General features: G+C 41.8%; 1 protein-coding gene across 2 annotated transcripts in view; it reads left to right on the forward strand.

The window, feature by feature from the left end:
- Positions 1-17,403, forward strand: part of NPR3 (natriuretic peptide receptor 3) — a 172,919-nt gene that overhangs the window by 53,716 nt on the left and 101,800 nt on the right. For both annotated transcript variants that reach the window (XM_089689456.1, XM_089689455.1), the window contains exon 3: positions 5,628-5,794. In XM_089689456.1, the coding sequence (XP_089545582.1) occupies positions 5,628-5,794 (167 nt within the window). The remainder of the gene's footprint in view (positions 1-5,627; positions 5,795-17,403) is intronic.

Consider the following 17,403-nt stretch of genomic DNA (forward strand, 5'->3'; position numbering starts at 1 on the left):
TATTTTGGTTTCATCTGACCATATGACATTCTCCCAATCCTCTTCTGGATCATCCAAATGCTCTCTAGCAAACTTCAGACGGGCCCGGACATGTACTGGCTTAAGCAGGGGGACACATCTGGCACTGCAGGATCTGAGTCCCTGGCGGTGTAGTGTGTTACTGATGGTAGCCTTTGTTACGTTGGTCCTAGCTCTCTGCAGGTCATTCACTAGGTCCCCCCGTGTGGTCCTGGGATTTTTGCTCACCGTTCTTGTGATAATTTTGACCCCACGGGGTGAGATCTTGCGTAGAGCCCCAGATCGAGGGAGATTATCAGTGGTCTTGTATGTCTTCCATTTTCTAATTATTGCTCCCACAGTTGATTTGTTCACACCAAGCTGCTTGCCTATTGCAGATTCAGTCTTCCCAGCCTGGTGCAGGTCTACAATTTTGTTTCTGGTGTTCTTCGACAGCTCTTTGGTCTTCACCATAGTGGAGTTTGGAGTATGACTGTTTAAGGTTGTGGACAGGTGTCTTTTATACTGATAACAAGTTCAAACAGGTGCCATTGATACAGGTAATGAGTGCAGGACAGAGGAGCCTCTTAAGAAGGTACAGGTCTGTGAGAGCCAGAAATCTTGCTTGTTTCTTGGTGACCAAATACTTATTTTCCACCATAATTTGCAAATAAATTCTTTCCAAATCAGTCAATGTGATTGTCTGGATTTTTTTTCTCATTTTGTCTCTCATAGTTGAGGTCTACCTATGATGCCAATTACAGGCCTCTCTCATCTTTTTAAGTGGGAGAACTTGCACAATTGGTGGCTGACTAAACACTTTTTTGCCCCACTGTATATGTGTATGTATAGATATATAAGTGTGTGTATATATATGTATATAATGTGTGTGTATATACACTAATATGGGTTCTCCAGTAGAGTATAGATCACACAGTATTATTCTGATCCTGCAGGATGGGTTTCCCATATATTTGAACTTTAGGTTTTATATTAAAATTCTCCCAATGTGCAAGTTCCTTCTTGACTATAAATGAGCACTTGCTATTTTGTACCTTTTGCTTGATTTGAACATTTCCACATCACTGTACTATAAGGTGGTTTCCATAAGTCAAGGTGTTTCTTAAGGTTGCTTTTGGCATTTAATTTTTATTTTTTCCTGCTCTCGGTCATCCTACACAATAAGCAGGAAACATTTCTGTTTGTCTTTACCTAGCTCAAGGAATTTCCCTCTTACCAGTGTACTCAGGCACTAAACAATGCAACTTTCTGACATATGACAAAAAAATGAGTTTACAGTAACTCCAGACTTATCTCTTTTTTTCGTTTCCTTGTGTAATACTGTATTTGGAATCCACTTATCTTGGCTTTTCTAAGTATTTTTCTTTCCTGTTAACTATAAAACTGCATACATTTGAAGGGATGAAAAGATAGTGGAGGTCACATTGTAGAGCGCAGTGTGAACTTTGGATTTACCACTTCTAAGGGACGTTAGAATTATTTAGGAGACCTGACATGACACTTTCAAAAGTCTAAACATTTAAAGTGTATAGGTAATATTTTTTTTTTTTAAACTTTGGATAGAGTGGGTAATCTCCCAAAAGGGACACGTATTTCAGGGACAACACTTTCAAGCTAAGTTCGCACCTATGCAGTTTATGTTTGATCCATTTCTGCAGTGTGTTTTGCGCATGTTTTTGCAGCATTTTGTGTTTTTTTTTTTTGGTTGCTAGGCATATTTAAAACGCAGCAAAAAAGCATCAAAAACACCTTACATGCTTTCCTGCAGCATTTCCATCTTTAGAACCAAAAATGCAACTTTTTGCGTTCAAAAAAGTCCCTGACCCTTTTCAAAAAATGCACTGGATGAAAACGCGGAGATGTACAAATTAAATGGACTGTAGTGCGTTTCTGAAAAACACTGCGGAAAACGCTTAGGTGTGAACCTAGGCAGGGGCGGACTGACAACTCATGGGGCCCCCGGGCAATAGGGGATCATGGGGCCCCTGTGTCCTTGCCCAAACTCAAAAAACCTATGAAAAAGGTACCGGGGCAACTCATGGGGCCCCCTACTGACCCCGGGCCCTCGGGCAGTGCCTGAGTTACCAAATGGTCAGTCCGCCCCTGAACCTAGGATAAGACCTCAGTCACATCGGGGGTGATGTAGCATGCGGTCTGCCATGGCATGCGACTTTCAAACCGCATGCCAAGTCGCACCCTATTATCTGCAATTACAGTGGTCATATCGTTGCGATTCCAATCTTGGTGAGAGCTGCACTGATTTCTAAAGTAGTGCATGCTAGGATAGATGTCTTGCAAGTCGCACCTCAAGTCAGAATGGCATCAGACTTTGAACTCGTGCAACTTCACTGAAAGTCACACAATTTCAAAATCTGGTCGGTGTGACCGGAGTGTAAAAGGTTATTTACACTTTTGTAACCCTCTAAAAAGCGATCCACGGTGGATTGCTTTTTTAGAGGGGGTTTGACAGGAATTATGTCTTCTTCTCGCTGCCTCTTTTAACCATTAAAAGCCTGTAACAACATGCAGCAACTGCATGCATTGTAAGTGGTTGTGGCATACTTCCATTCATTTGAATGGGTTGTGTTTGGTGGGTTGGTACTGCTAGTAGAATGAGGCAGTGTGGATAGTTTCTGCCAAGCTAAAGCCATTACAAAGAATCACAGCCATGTCATGTGTCCACCCCCATATGGCTGCCTTTGCAGCTTATGGGAAGCAGTTGCGGCTCAACCAAATGTTTTTACTGCCCCCAGCTGCAAGTGTAAACTAAGCCTAAGGTCTCATGCACACTTGAGCTTAAAAGCGCTGCTTTTAAAGGTGTTTGAACTTTTTTTTTTTCCTGCTGCTAAACCCCTCTCTATGTTAACCTATGTGCCCATGCACACAAAGGAGTTTAGAGGAATTTAGAGGCAAAAAAGTAAACATCACTTGTGCGTTCACACGCTCAAAAGCGCTTAAATGCACATAAATGCAAACGGTGTATTTAGGCGGGTCCCCACGTTAATGAATTCTAATGGCCAGGCATCTGGCCAATAGAATAAGTTCACAACAGATACGTGAACGCGTATCGGTCTGATCCGGTCCACCAAAAACAGTCGGATGGGGATACATTCACCATTCATCTAGCGGATCAAGTGACAGTTGGATGTGAATGGACAGGCGGTCCGTTTACATCTGACCACCCAATAGAGAACCGCGTGCTGTGTCCGTGTCTGAGTCTGCTGTGCACATGCGGACCTGTCATCCGCCTGCTCAGTGGGGATCAGCGGACAGATCCCCTGCTGAGCAGGCGGATCCACTTGATGGAGTCTGCCCCGTGTGAAAGGGGCCTACTTCATCACTGGAACCTGTTACAGCACTGATGAAGCAGTAAGTCCTGACTGGGTCATTGAAGGGAATGTGCACTGCAGGGCTGAGGCCTGAGGTGATGTACTAAGCATGTCCTGGAAGCCTGAATGAAGTCCTGTACATCGTACCTAGTGCTTCTTTAAGTTCCTTTTCACACAGGGAGGACTCTGCTCTGATCAGCATAGGATCCGTGAGCTCATCTACTGCTGATCGGAGCATAGTGGGACAGATGTCACATCCAAGTGGATACCTGTCAACTCTATGGGCGGCTGGGTGGAAACGGACTCCACTGTTTGTTTACATCAGGCTATGTCCGATCTGGTCTTCCAAAACAGAAGAGGATGCAGTTGCCATTCTTTTGTTGGACCTTATCAGATCTGATCAGAGGTAATCCATTTACACTCACCTGTCCTTAGGCCTCTATGGACCTTCCAATCAGGACTGTCTGGAAAACGGACAGGCAGACCTGAAAGAAATGGCCGTGTGAAAGGGGCCTAATCTAAAAAGTGGTTGAAGGCCTTCTCAGTTCTGGGACCTCTGGTGTTCTCTACCAACAAGAACCAGTGTCAATTTGGACATCAGTTTGAAAACACTTAAGATCGTTCACATAAGATTGCTCAGAATTATTGCAGGTGTTATGGACTTCCTTCTGACCTACAATGGACTTGTTTCAAGCTGCTTTTGCAGTCCCATTGAGCTGCACGGGAAGAAAAGCAGTCCTGAAGTGAACAATAGCAGGTTGATGGTCCTATCTAACACTGAGGCATTTAGGCTGCTTAGTATCCAGTTTTTTGTAACTGTAGAAATGATGAAAACACCAAGCATGGTCACGTAACAGTCACATGACCTCTATCAACTATAGTGATTGATGTCCTTTGGTCTATAGCCAGCCATATTTATTGGTTCATCAGTAAAAGAGACTTTGTGTTCTGGGACTAGTGGAAAGCTGTATTTCCTGTCTTTCTTGTACTTATGTTGACTGAAACAATTAGGTGTTCATATTAACAATTATCTGTTTATATTATTCTGTTATTAATAATTGAAACCATGCCAGGAAACAATATGTGCCACAATGTAATGTGTGCCTAGAAGTTTGTTTTATACACACACATGTGTTTATATATATATATATATATATATATATATATATATATATATATATATATATATATATATGGCTTTTCCCAAAGTGCTTCAACACTCAACACCAAGATTCCAATTATATTTATTGGAACCCTTCACATATTATTGTCTTGTCACTTGAAACTTGTCATTTAAAGCCCAACTCTGACAAAGACAAAGTTTTCCTATGATGTTGGGCTGCATGGGTCAACAGGTCTATGGGTGAGAAGAAAGATTATACTTACCTGTTCCTTCATTTCACTGGAAAACGCCTCCTACACACACAGTCCAGTGGTGGATTGTTCCTGGTCTTTGGATCTATGGAGCCTGCTTTGGGCTTGATGACATCAGGAACAGTCCACAACTCAAGACCGCTGAGGTTTGGGGTTGCCGGACTGATCTTGTGCTGGGAGGATCGGAGGAGTAGTTATATCTCCTTTCTCCTCTCGCCTAGACAAAAATAAGCAGTTAACCCATGCAGTGCTGGCACAGCCCCACTTTTTTTGTCTAGATATGTGCTTTAGAGCTGATTCACACATATGCGGTGCAGATTGAAGCTCAGGTTTTACAGCTAATTGATACAGCAGTTTTTCACAGGTTCACATCAGGTTTACATCAGGTTCAGGACAGGATTAGCTCAGGATCTTATCCTGTTCACACATATGCAATTTAGGAACGGTTCCCATAGAAGTCAGTAGCCTGTAATCCACACCTGAACCTGAAGCCACTGCTCATAAATCGGACATGACTCTTTTTAAAACCGCACTGAATCTTGACTGGCCACACACCGGACATATGTGAACAGGCACCATAGGAAGCAATGGTATTTTACATGTCATGCCGATTGGAACCACAAACTGCATCCAATCTGCTTATATGTGAATGGGCACTTAAAGCTCAATAAACTACATGAGCTGCTTTGGTGTAGACTTCAAAGGAAGAGCCTGATAAATGCTAGAAAATACAAGTGATGTGTGTTTTTCATGTAATTCCTTGCCTCTCCTAATATATACTGTCTACTGTTATTTACAAACATGTATATTTACTGGATGCCTTATGCAAGGGGAGTTGCAAATGGAGAAACTGCTTTTTTTTATGGTGACTGGCCGAGCTTGTAAATATTTTTATATCTCCCCTAGGAGATGGCTCGTGGAGGCGAGGAGACAAGCACGACGTTGAAGCAAAGCAAGCATACTCATCCCTGCAAACAGTCACTCTACTCAGGACAGTAAAACCAGAGTTTGAGAAGTTTTCCATCGAGGTGAAAAGTTCTGTTCAAAAGCTCGGACTCAATGTAGATGATTACGTAAGTAGCTGATGACCAGGCGAACGCTTTAGCTGTCTGTAAACAACCTCATAATTTAATCAAAGGTGACAAGAGGCTTTACCCTGTACGCCTTTCACTGGCTGCTGAGAATCACATCAGCGTTCTCTTGCTAGTGCTGCTTTTACGTGCTTTGCTTAATTGTAGTGTATGGTTTGTAGGTAAAAAATAGATTGTTTCTCCTTTAAGAAATTGTGGCATCTCAACACAAAAAAATGATATACAGGGAAAGCTGGAAATTCTAGGTGGAGCAGGATGGAATAGAAAGTAGAATATAGAGTGGATGGGTATGGAGTATATAGAGAATAAAGTGGCTGGGTATGGAGTATATAGAGTATAGAGTGGATGGGTGTGGAGTATATAGAGTATAGAGTGGATGGGTATGGAGTATATAGAGAATAAAGTGGCTGGGTATGGAGTATATAGAGTATAACGTGGCTGGGTGTGGAGTATATAGAGTATAGAGTGGATGGGTGTGGAGTATATAGAGTATAGAGTGGATGGGTGTGGAGTATATAGAGTATAGAGTGAATGGGTGTGGAGTATATAGAGTATAGAGTGGATGGGTGTGGAGTATATAGAGTATAGAATGGATGGGTATGGAGTATATAGAGTATAGAGTGAATGGGTGTGGAGTATATAGAGTATAGAGTGGATGGGTGTGGAGTATATAGAGTATAGAGTGAATGGGTGTGGAGTATATAGAGTATAGAGTGGATGGGTGTGGAGTATATAGAGTATAGAGTGGATGGGTGTGGAGTATATAGAGTATAGAATGGATGGGTGTGGAGTATATAGAGTATAGAGTGGATGGGTATGGAGTATATAGAGTATAGAGTGGATGGGTATGGAGTATACACTGTAGAGTATAGAGTGGATGGGTATGGAGTACATAGTATAGAGCAGGGGTCTCCAAACTTTCTAATCAAAGGACCAGTTTACTGTGCTTCAGACTTTAGGGGTGCAGGACCGTGGCCAGTGGGAGGACAAAATGTCACATCATCAGTGTGAGTAAACAATGTCCGTCTTTGGTATTAGGGGAATTATTAGTGCCTCATCGTTGGTGTCAGTGGGAATAATAATGTCCCATCATTAGTGTCAGTAGAAGGAATTGTGCCCTACCATTGGTATCATTGGGAGGAATAGTGACCTATTGTTGGTGTCAGTGGGAGGAATAGGGTCCCATTGTTGATGTCAATAGTAGGAAAAGTTTCCCATCATTGGTGTCAGTGGGAAGAAAAGTGCCCCATTGCTGATATCAGTGCAGGAATTATTGCCCTATTGTTGGTGTCAGTGAGAGGAATAGTGATTCGCATCAGTAGGAGGAATAGTGCCTCAAGGGCTGGATAAAGGCAAGCAAAGGGCTGCATTTGGCCCCCAGACCTCAGGTTGGAGACCACTGATTTACAGACTGTTTACAGAATGGGGGGGTATCAGTAAATAGCAGTGTTCAGATTAGAGGAGTATGGAGTATATAACATAAAGCACAGTGTACAGAGTTGTGTAGTATGGAGTATATACCAGAACACAGAATACAGAGTACAGAGTGGAGGGGTAGTGAGTATATAACATAAAGCTCAGTGTACAGAGTTGTGTAGAATGGAGTATATACCAGAACACAGAATACAGAGTACAGAGTGGAGGGGTAGTGAGTATATAACATAAAGCACAGTGTACAGAGTTGTGTAGAATGGAGTATATACCAGAACACAGAATACAGTGTACAGAGTGGAGGGGTAGTGAGTATATAACATAAAGCACAGTGTACAGAGTTGTGTAGTATGGAGTATATACCAGAACACAGAATACAGAGTACAGAGTGGAGGGGTATGGTGTATATATAACATAAAGCACAGTGTACAGAGTTGTGTAGTATGGAGTATATACCAGAACACAGAATACAGTGTACAGAGTGGAGGATGATGGAATAGTTAACATACAGCACAGTGTACAGAGCAGAGCACTATAGAATATATATGCAGGAAAATTAGGCAATGATTGGCTTGTGCTTATTGACTTTAACAAGCTCTTGTTTAAATCCAACATCCCGTTTTCATTCAGACCAGAGCTATTTTTGGGGTTAGCTGCATTGTAGGGTTAACATCTTTTTAACTGATGCTGAACAGAACGACCTAAGTACATTTTTCATTCAAATATTTATACAGTTTAATTCAGCCTGAATAAACAGCCTAATTGCAAAGTACATCTACTAGCACACATCATTTTTATTAGCAAGCTATTAAATTCTTTCGCTTCCTCTTTGCAGTTGGTACACAAATTTGCGAGGCATTGTTTTAGTTGTGCCTGTTTTTTCTGCAGATCCTATATAACAGCATTATCCAGAAGTCAGAGCCGAACATTTCCAACAGCTAAGTTTAGTGAAGAGCATTTTCTGAGGAGCACAGTGAGCATGCTCTATAGACTGGAGGGGTTGTTACTCCATATTTATATATTTAAGTGTTTGCAGCCTCAAAAAAGATGCAGGTTCATAGGAACATAGGTTACTACATGGATATTTTCAGCATATTAAAGTGGTATTAAAGGTTCAGCTGTTTTGCACAAAATTACATATACATAATACTTACCTGCTGTGTGCAGTGGTTTATCACAGAGCAGCCCTGATCCTCTACTTCTCAGGGCCCTGCCGGTGCTCCTGGCTCCTCCCCCTTGACCAGTGCCCCCAATAGCAAGCTGCTTGCTGTGGGGGCACTGGTGCATGCTCGCTCCTGAGCATGGCTCTATGCGTCCATAAGACACCCCTGCCCCCTATTTTCTCCTCATTGGCTCACTGACTGTGATTGACAGTAGTGGAAGCCAATTGTTCCTGCTGCTGTCTCAGCCAGTTGGGAGAGGGAGTCCCGGGAAATCCAATACTCTCGTGCACATTTCTGGAACAAGAAGGGGGGAGCAGCACATGGAAGATTTTTTACTTTGATGCACTTTAAGGGCAGTTTCATCCACAGCTCTGAATGCATCAATTCAAATGTTTTCTTAAGGAAGAATTCCAAATATAGATACAGTCATGGCCGAAATTGTTGGCACCCTTGATATTTCTCCAGGAAATCATGTATTTCTCACGAAACGTATTGCATTAACACATGTTTTGCTATACACATGTTTATTCCCTTTGTGTGTATTGGGACAAAACAAAAAAAGGGAGGAAAGAAAGCAAATTCGACATAATGTCACACAAACCTCCAAAAATGGGCTGGACAAAAGTATTGGCACCCTTTCACAACTGCGGATAAATAAGAATGTTACAAGCATGTGATGCTCCTGTAAACTCACCTGGGGCAAGTAACAGGTGTGGGCAATATAGAAATCACACCTGAAAGCAGATAAAAAGGAGAGACGTTCACTTAACCTTTGCATTGTGTGTCTGTCTGTGCCACACTAAGCATGGACAACAGAAAGAGGAGACGAGAACTGTCTGAGGACCTGAGAACCAAAATTGTGGCAAAATATCAACAATCTCAAGGTTACAAGTCCATCTCCAGAGAACTAGATTTGCCTTTGTCCACAGTGCGCAACATTATCAAGAAGTTTGCAACCCATGGCACTGTAGCTAATCTCCCTGGTCGTGGACGGATGAGGAAAATTGATGAAAGATTGCAACGCAGAATAGTCCGGATGGTGGATAAGCAGCCCCAAACATGTTCCAAAGACATTCAAGCTGTCCTGCAGGCTCAGGGAGCATCAGTGTCAGCGCGAACTATCTGTCGACATTTAAATGAAATGAAACGCTATGGCAGGAGACCCAGGAGGACCCCACTGCTGACACAGAGACATAAAAAAGCAAGACTACAGTTTGCCAAAATGTACTTGAGTAAGCCAAAAGCCTTCTGGGAAAACGTCTTGTGGACAGATGAGACCAAGATAGAGCTTTTCGGTAAAGCACATCATTCTACTGTTTACCGAAAACGGAATGAGGCCTACAAAGAACAAAACACAGTACCTACGGTAAAATATGGTGGAGGTTCAATGATGTTTTGGGGTTGTTTTGCTGCCTCTGGCACTGGGTGCCTTGACTGTGTGCAAGGCATCATGAAATCTGAGGATTACCAAAGGATTTTGGGTCGCACTGTAGGGCCCAGTGTCAGAAAGCTGGGTTTGCGTCCAAGATCCTGGGTCTTCCAGCAGGACAATGACCCCAAACATACGTCAAAAAGCACTCAGAAATGGATGGCAAAGAAGCGCTGGAGAGTTCTGAAGTGGCCAGCAATGAGCCCAGATCTAAATCCCATTGAACACCTGTGGAGAGATCTTAAAATTGCTGTTGGGAAAAGGTGTCCTTCCAATAAGAGAGACCTGGAGCTGTTTGCAAAGGAAGAGTGGTCCAAAATTCCGGGTGAGAGGTGTCAGAAGCTTATTGATGGTTATAGGAAGCGACTGATTTCAGTTATGTTTTCCAAAGGGTGTGCAACCAAATATTAAGTTAAGGGTGCCAATACTTTTGTCCAGCCCATTTTTGGGGTTTTGTGTGACATTATGTCATATTTGCTTTTCTGCCTCTGTTTTATATTTGTTCCAATACATACAAAGGGAATAAACATGTGTATAGCAAAACATGTGTTAATGCAATACCTTTTTTGTGTGAAATACTTGATTTTCAGGAAAAATATCAAGGGTGCCAACAATTTCGGCCATGACTGTATTTTTACACCGTTACATAGCTTAGCTTGGGCCAATGTAACTATGCATATATCATAATTGTAGGCTCCCGCTAGAAGCTGGACATCACCTCTACTACAGTGCCCTCCACTAGTGTCAATGTCCTATGCAGAACGGCTGTATTGTGAAGACAGGAGGTTGCCTGCTCTGCATGGGCATGAAATCGCCACCCCGCCTGTCTACCTCGTCCAATCACAGAATGCTTTGCATTCATTGATAACATTCAAAACAATCTCTAAATGGCACCTGTGCCGACCTCCTGTGTTCACAATGCAGCAGGGCAGCCAATCAGCACCAGACGCAGAAGCTAGTGGGGATAACTGCAGAAGCAAGGTCTACTACAGTGATTTCCAGACATCAAGAAAAAAAGACAAAACCAGCGTTCAAGTCTTCATGCATCCCAGGAAAATGGTTTCAGTCACTCGTTGAGGTGCATCCCTCTAAAGATTGGGGAATCTTGATACTACTGGATGAAAGCAAAAAAGGGCGCACTCTCCTCGTGCATTAATGCGATAAAAAAGGATTTATTAAAAATAAAAAAGTTATATAGTCACAAACCAAGGGTCATGTAAACAGACAAGGAATCAAATGTGACAATCCCAGAAAATAGTGGTCCTGAGACAGGGTATGCTAACGCGTTTCGGGAGTCGAACTCTGTTCCTTAGAGCTGAGGAAGGGTGCGCCCTTTTTTGCTTTCTTACAGTGATTTCTAGCTTCTAGAGGGACCCCACTGGTATGGTATATGCATTGTAACTTTGTCACAAGCTGGACCAATGTAACTATGTAAAAATGTCCACAGCAAACTCTGTACTCCTGCGCTGGGGATGGACTCAGCAAAGGCTATGGTAACAATTCAGATGTCCTGAAATATGCACTCCTAGCTGCCCTCAATGAACCAGGGTAGTCCAAGGTCACTGGATACAAAGAAAACAAACAGAGGGTGCACCGGCCTAGTGCATTATCGTAAAAAATATTTATTAAAAGGATAAAAAGTAAGTATCATACTCACAATTGACATACAGAACAAAGACACATCACACTAAACAGCGGTGTTCAATTCACACTGCATATAAGTCCATAAATGGAACCCTGGACTTCCAACTTTCTAACGCATTTCGAGGACTCAGCCTCTTGCACAGAGCCAGAGGAAAACCCTGATGTATTAAGCAGACCTTGCCTTGTAGTGCACGGTCCATTTTAATGTTAAAATACTGCTTTTACAGCAACACCAGTCTGAAAAAGTCTAAACGTTTCAGACACACTGTTGGCAGAAACATTTCCATGCCACTCCAAAATAGATACATATGGCTTGTATAATATATGGGATGCAGACCTTGCTGTTTGTTGTGTTGAAATGATTGCACATGGTTGTTAAAGTGGAATTGGCAGTTGGAATTTTTCATCTAGTGAAGCAGCAAGAACTATTATCAATCGACTTTGATGATGCTGACAAAGAGTTTAGACCTTTGGCATTTATATTTCAATTACAGTATATAGGGATATTCTGAGTTGGAACGCTTTCATATAATTTTGCACTTGCCTAGCGGGGAATAATCTCAAACATGTGGCTGTATATTGGACTATTATAGAATTATTGGTCTTTTTTTTAACCTCTCTGACTTCATACACAGTTGTGCTCAAAAGTTTGCACACCCTGGCAGAAATCGTGACATTGTGGTATTGATATTGAAAATATGATTGATTGTGGCAAAAAACTATATTTTATTTAAGGATGATGATCATATGAAGCCATTTATTATCACATAGTTGTTGCGCTCCTTTTTAAATCATAATGATGACAGAAATCACCCAAATGGCCCGGATCAAAAGGTTTCCATAGCCTGGAATGTTTGGCCTTGGTACAGACACACAAGGTGGCACACACGGATTAAAATGGCAATTAAAGGTTAATTTCCCACATCATATATGGTATATCATCAGTGGCTTTTTAAATTGCAATTAGTGTCGGTGTATAAATAGTCAATGAGTTTGTTAGTTTGATGCCCTGAGCAGGCTAGATACTGAGCCATAGAGATCAGAAAAGAACTGTCAAAAAACCTACGTAACAAGGTAATGGAACTTTATAAAGATGGAATAGGATATAAAAAGATGTCCAAAGTCTTGAATATGCCAGTCAGTACTGTTCAAAATTCAGTTATCTCTTGATACCAAGCTAAGATCAGGTAGAGCAAGAAAGTTTGCAGCCACAACTGCCAGAAGAATTGTTCACGATACAAAGAAAAACCCACAGGTAACCTTAGGAGAAATACTGGTTTCTCTGGAAAAGACGGTGTGGTTGTTTTGAAGAAGCACAATATGACAATACCTAAACAAAAATGAGCTACACGGTTGAGTTGCTAGAAAGAAGTCTTTACTGTACCAATGCCACAAAAAGCCTGGTGTTGTGTTGTCAGGCATATTGTGACCAGGCTTTTTTTGGCATTGGTGCAGTAAAGGCTTATTTCTGGCAACTCAACCATGCAGGTCATTTTTGTTTAAGTATTGACTATTTATACACAAACACTAACTACAATTTAAAAAGCTACTGGTGGGGGAAACTAACATTTAATTGCCATTTAATCTGTGTGTGTCACCTTGTGTGTCTGTACTAAAAATTCCAAGGTATCTAAACTTTTGATAATGGCCATTTAGGTGATTTCATTTATTACTATTTAAAAAGGAGCCAAATGGCTACTGTGTGTGATAATAAATGGCTTCATATGATCACTATCCTTAAATAAAAGAGTTTTTTGGCATGATCTTATTTTCAATATCAATGTCCTTAGATGAGCAAATTTTTCACCTATGAAACGTGATCAGAAAACCTCCCATTGTAAGACAAAACACTGTTGGGGACATTGTCACTCTTCTACCCAATTTAATTAATAAATTAATAAGGGTTTTTTTTTAACTTTGGGATAAAGTAGAGAAGGATTAGAATCCCTATTACTAAAAAAGTGCTTTACCTGTGCGTACAAAGAACTACTCATCTGTGATCAAATGGAAATGATCCTTCAACATTTTTTGACACTTCTACCGTGTTTCCCCGAAAATAAGACACTGTCTTATATTTTCTTTGGCTCAAAAAAACACACTAGGTCTTATTTTCGGGGTAGGTCTTATTTTTTTAATGTCCAGCTGTGGACAGGGGGTGCAGAGGTGAGCTGCAGGCAGTTGTGGATGAGGGATACTAAAGAGAGGGCCAGCTGATGACAGATGACAGTTGTGAGCTGCAGTCAGGTGTTGCAGAGGTGAATTGACAGGTGAGTTTCAAACAGGGTGCAGAGATGAGCCACAGACAGGGTGCAGGGGTGAGTTGCAGACAGGGGATGCAAAAGTGAGCTTCGGGTCCTATCTTCCCACACAGTGCACCAAGCGCACTCACCTTTCCGCCTCTTCCTCACTGGCCCTTGATCACCCCTGGGGCATTGGCTTCCATGCATTACACTGCAGGGTGAAGATGCCCCGCCCCAACCCTAAACTCTCTGTGGGAGCAGATGGTGCTTTTACTTACAAGAGGGATTGTCACTTGGAAACACAAAAGCCATGCGTCTGTGTTTATAGGAGACAATAGATATTGGTGTACACAGGGCCAGAGCCAGAGGTGATGGAACAGCTGATCACAGCTAGGTCTTATTTTCAGGGTAGGTCTTATACTTCAGCAAATCCCAAAAACAGTACTAGGTCTTATTTTTGGGGTAGGTCTTATTTTCGGGGAAACAGGGTAGTATGGTTTGTACAAAAGTTAATGTGTATAGCTGCCTCAGGGATGCATACATACATGCTCTGAACAGTGGCTTTTCATAGAGGAGGTGTATCCATAGAAGGTATTCAGGAGAGCAAAGTCTGCTGTGCTACTGCCAATGAATGGTGCAGGCCATGCTCATCGTAGGTCATCACTAATCCTAATTTTCTGAAAGTTTGTGTTTTTTAGCTATTTAAATGCGGGTGTAGGGGAGTGCTCAGAAACAGGTAGGATTATTTACATCCATGAATATGGGGCTTTTGAGTGGCCAGAGTTTTTAGTAGCTGGCTGAATTCTGCATGGATATTATGATACAGTTTATTAGCAACTGATGTTGCTATATGTTTGTTTTGGCACATGACAATTTATTTGCTATAGTATTGTCATTCTTAGTATCAGCGTAATGGAATAATTTTGATTGTGATAAAATTATTGATGCTAAGATCCTGGCTAATCTTTTGTTAGGTGTAGAATTTGATTGACACTTAGAGTTGGGTTTATGGATTATGATGACATTTTGGGTTGGGTTTAGGGGTAAGGTTGTGGTTTAGTATTAGCAGATAGATTGAAGTTTAGAGTAAGGCTCAGGGGAAAAGCATTAGGATTAGTGGGTATCATGAGATTTGATTAGGTGAAGGTTTAGATAGGCTTAGGTTTTTGGGCTAGGTTGTAGTTAGCAGTAAGCTTTATGATTACATTTGAGCTAAAGGCTTAAAATGGAATTCCACTCAAAAGCTAACTAAGGCTAAACCTACTCCCACCCCAATTCTAAAATGATTCTATCTAACCTTGTAAAGAAAATGTACTTACCTATTCTGAAGCCACTCCAGTCCAGGCTGAACTGTCAGCGGTGGCTTCTGTGTGCAGGAGGGGCAGCCAACAATGGATGCCCCATAGTACGTCTATGGGTGATATCATCTCTCAGTCATTTCCAAGCCATTGTCCGCCTCCTCTCTTGTACAGAAGCTGCCACTGGAGATTGGAGCAGCTCAGATAAGTAAAATGATCTTTTCTTTACAGGGTTAGAGAGAATAGCTTTAGAATGGGGGTTGGAGTAGGTTTAGCATTAGCTTTTGACTGGAATTCCACTTTAAGTTGGTGTTTAGGAGTTTGGACTGGTTAAGGCTAAATGGTTAGGTTTAGATTTTATTTTATAGTAGGGTCAGGTTCCGGTTTATGGTTGGTTTTATGGGCTATGTGGAAATTTACTGATTGAGTTAAGTCAGACTTCCTAAACCAGGGATCCAGAGAACCCTTGGATTCCTCCATAGATTGTTTTGGGTTCCTTGAGCCATGAGCAATTTGTGCCTCTCAGATAAGTAACCATTGGCACCAATGTCTTTTTAGCTATCTGTAAAGGGGGAGATTCTTCCTACTGACCACAATTAGAACACTTTTCCTATTGATCATCACACCAATGTGCTATGAGTTGTAGGTATGGTAATTATATGCAAGGTTTCCTTGAGACCAAAAAATTTCTTTAATGGTTCTTCCTTGTTCACAAAGGCTGGGCTAAGTATCAGGGGAGGACTGACAACTCATGGGGCCCCCGGGCAATAGGGGATCATGGGGCCCCTGTGTCCTTGCCCAAACTCAAAAAAGCCTATGAAAAAGGTACCAGGGGCATCTCATGGGGCCCCCTACTGACCCCGGGCCCTTGGGCAGTGCCCGAGTTTCCAAATGGTCAGTCCGCCCCTGCTAAGTATTGGATTGTGAATAGGAGTTAGCATTAGAGGTATGCTTGGGGTTAGGTTCAGCCTAATGGTTAGGTTTTAGTTTGAGTTAAGAATTAAAGTTGAGATTCAGGGTAAATACGAAATTTAATATTTGTGTGCTAAAATATCACATGTGGCACACACATCAGTGCCGAATATACAGTATATCAGGAATCTAAATGTGCCTGCATGCAAGTTATTGGTGGTAAAAAAATCATATGCCTCGGTTCGCAACATCTAAATGCTGGCCTAAAACTGCCATGGCAATGGTCTGCTGTATAACCCCAGCTGATAACAGACTAGTGTGAGGACACTGGGCAGCAGTCTTCAGTTGTTTGTTTCTTGATAGTGAAACTTTTTTGTGGAATTAAAGGCCATTCTGATAACTGGTGTTCATGGAAGTCCTCTGGGCCGGGTGTGTTGTCAGATAACAGGCTCCATGGTACACCATTGTAGTCATTCAAAATAGACAACTTGTCCCTGACTTTTATCTGGAAAGAATGCTATCTGGTTTTGCATATTGTTTTATTAGAAGGCAAACAGACTAAACTCCAGTGTAATCTAGTTTAATAAAAAAACATGTGCTCGGTGCAGACTATAAAAATAGAAGCAATCTTATTCATTGCACGCAGCATATTAGGAAACATCAGCATTTTTACATCAGAAAGTAAGCATAGCTAAACTAATCTGTTTATATTTCACTTCAAACCCATAAGTATGTTATTTGTACCTCTCACAAACGGTTCAAAGAGAATCTGTAACACAAAATGGCTAAACTAAGTCCATGTATTAAATGCATGCTCCAAGAGAAGTTTTCCGGGACCCTGAAATCAGGGTCACTGCAAATATAGACTTCATCACAAGATGCTGGCACTTTGCGCCACCTCCTGAACAGGGGCGGACTGACAACTCATGGGGCCCCCGGGCAATAGGGGATCATGGGGCCCCTGTGTCCTTGCCCAAACTCAAAAAAGCCTATGAAAAAGGTACCAGGGGCATCTCATGGGGCCCCCTACTGACCCCGGGCCCTCGGGCAGTGCCTGAGTTTCCAAATGGTCAGTCCGCCCCTGCTCCTGAACCATACTATTGGTTAGTGAATAGTCTGGAATGGAAGGCACAGGTATTAGAGAGGAGGTAGGGTGGGATTGGGGGAAAAAAGATGACTCTATGGGATTAAGTTGACTTTTGCATAATGGAGCACCATTGGTTTCAAGCCCCCCCCCCCCCCAAAGGAATTTGATGATAATAGAAGATATTTCTGAATGTAAAGGAACCTGTATTGGTAAAATACTCTTCTTTTAAAACTGATCCACAGACTTCAGTTATTTCAGGTCATCCACCCAGAACACGTATTTAGATTAAGAGTTCTGATTTGACTAGCTCCGTGACTGTTTCAAGTTAGTATCAGAGAAAGTATTTACATGCTTGTAAAGCTCTGAAATGAAACATGAACAAAGCAT

Source organism: Staurois parvus, unplaced genomic scaffold, assembly GCF_062004578.1.
Source record: "Staurois parvus isolate SC_StPar_1 unplaced genomic scaffold, SC_StPar_1.0 ptg000475l, whole genome shotgun sequence".
NCBI lineage: Eukaryota > Metazoa > Chordata > Amphibia > Anura > Ranidae > Staurois > Staurois parvus.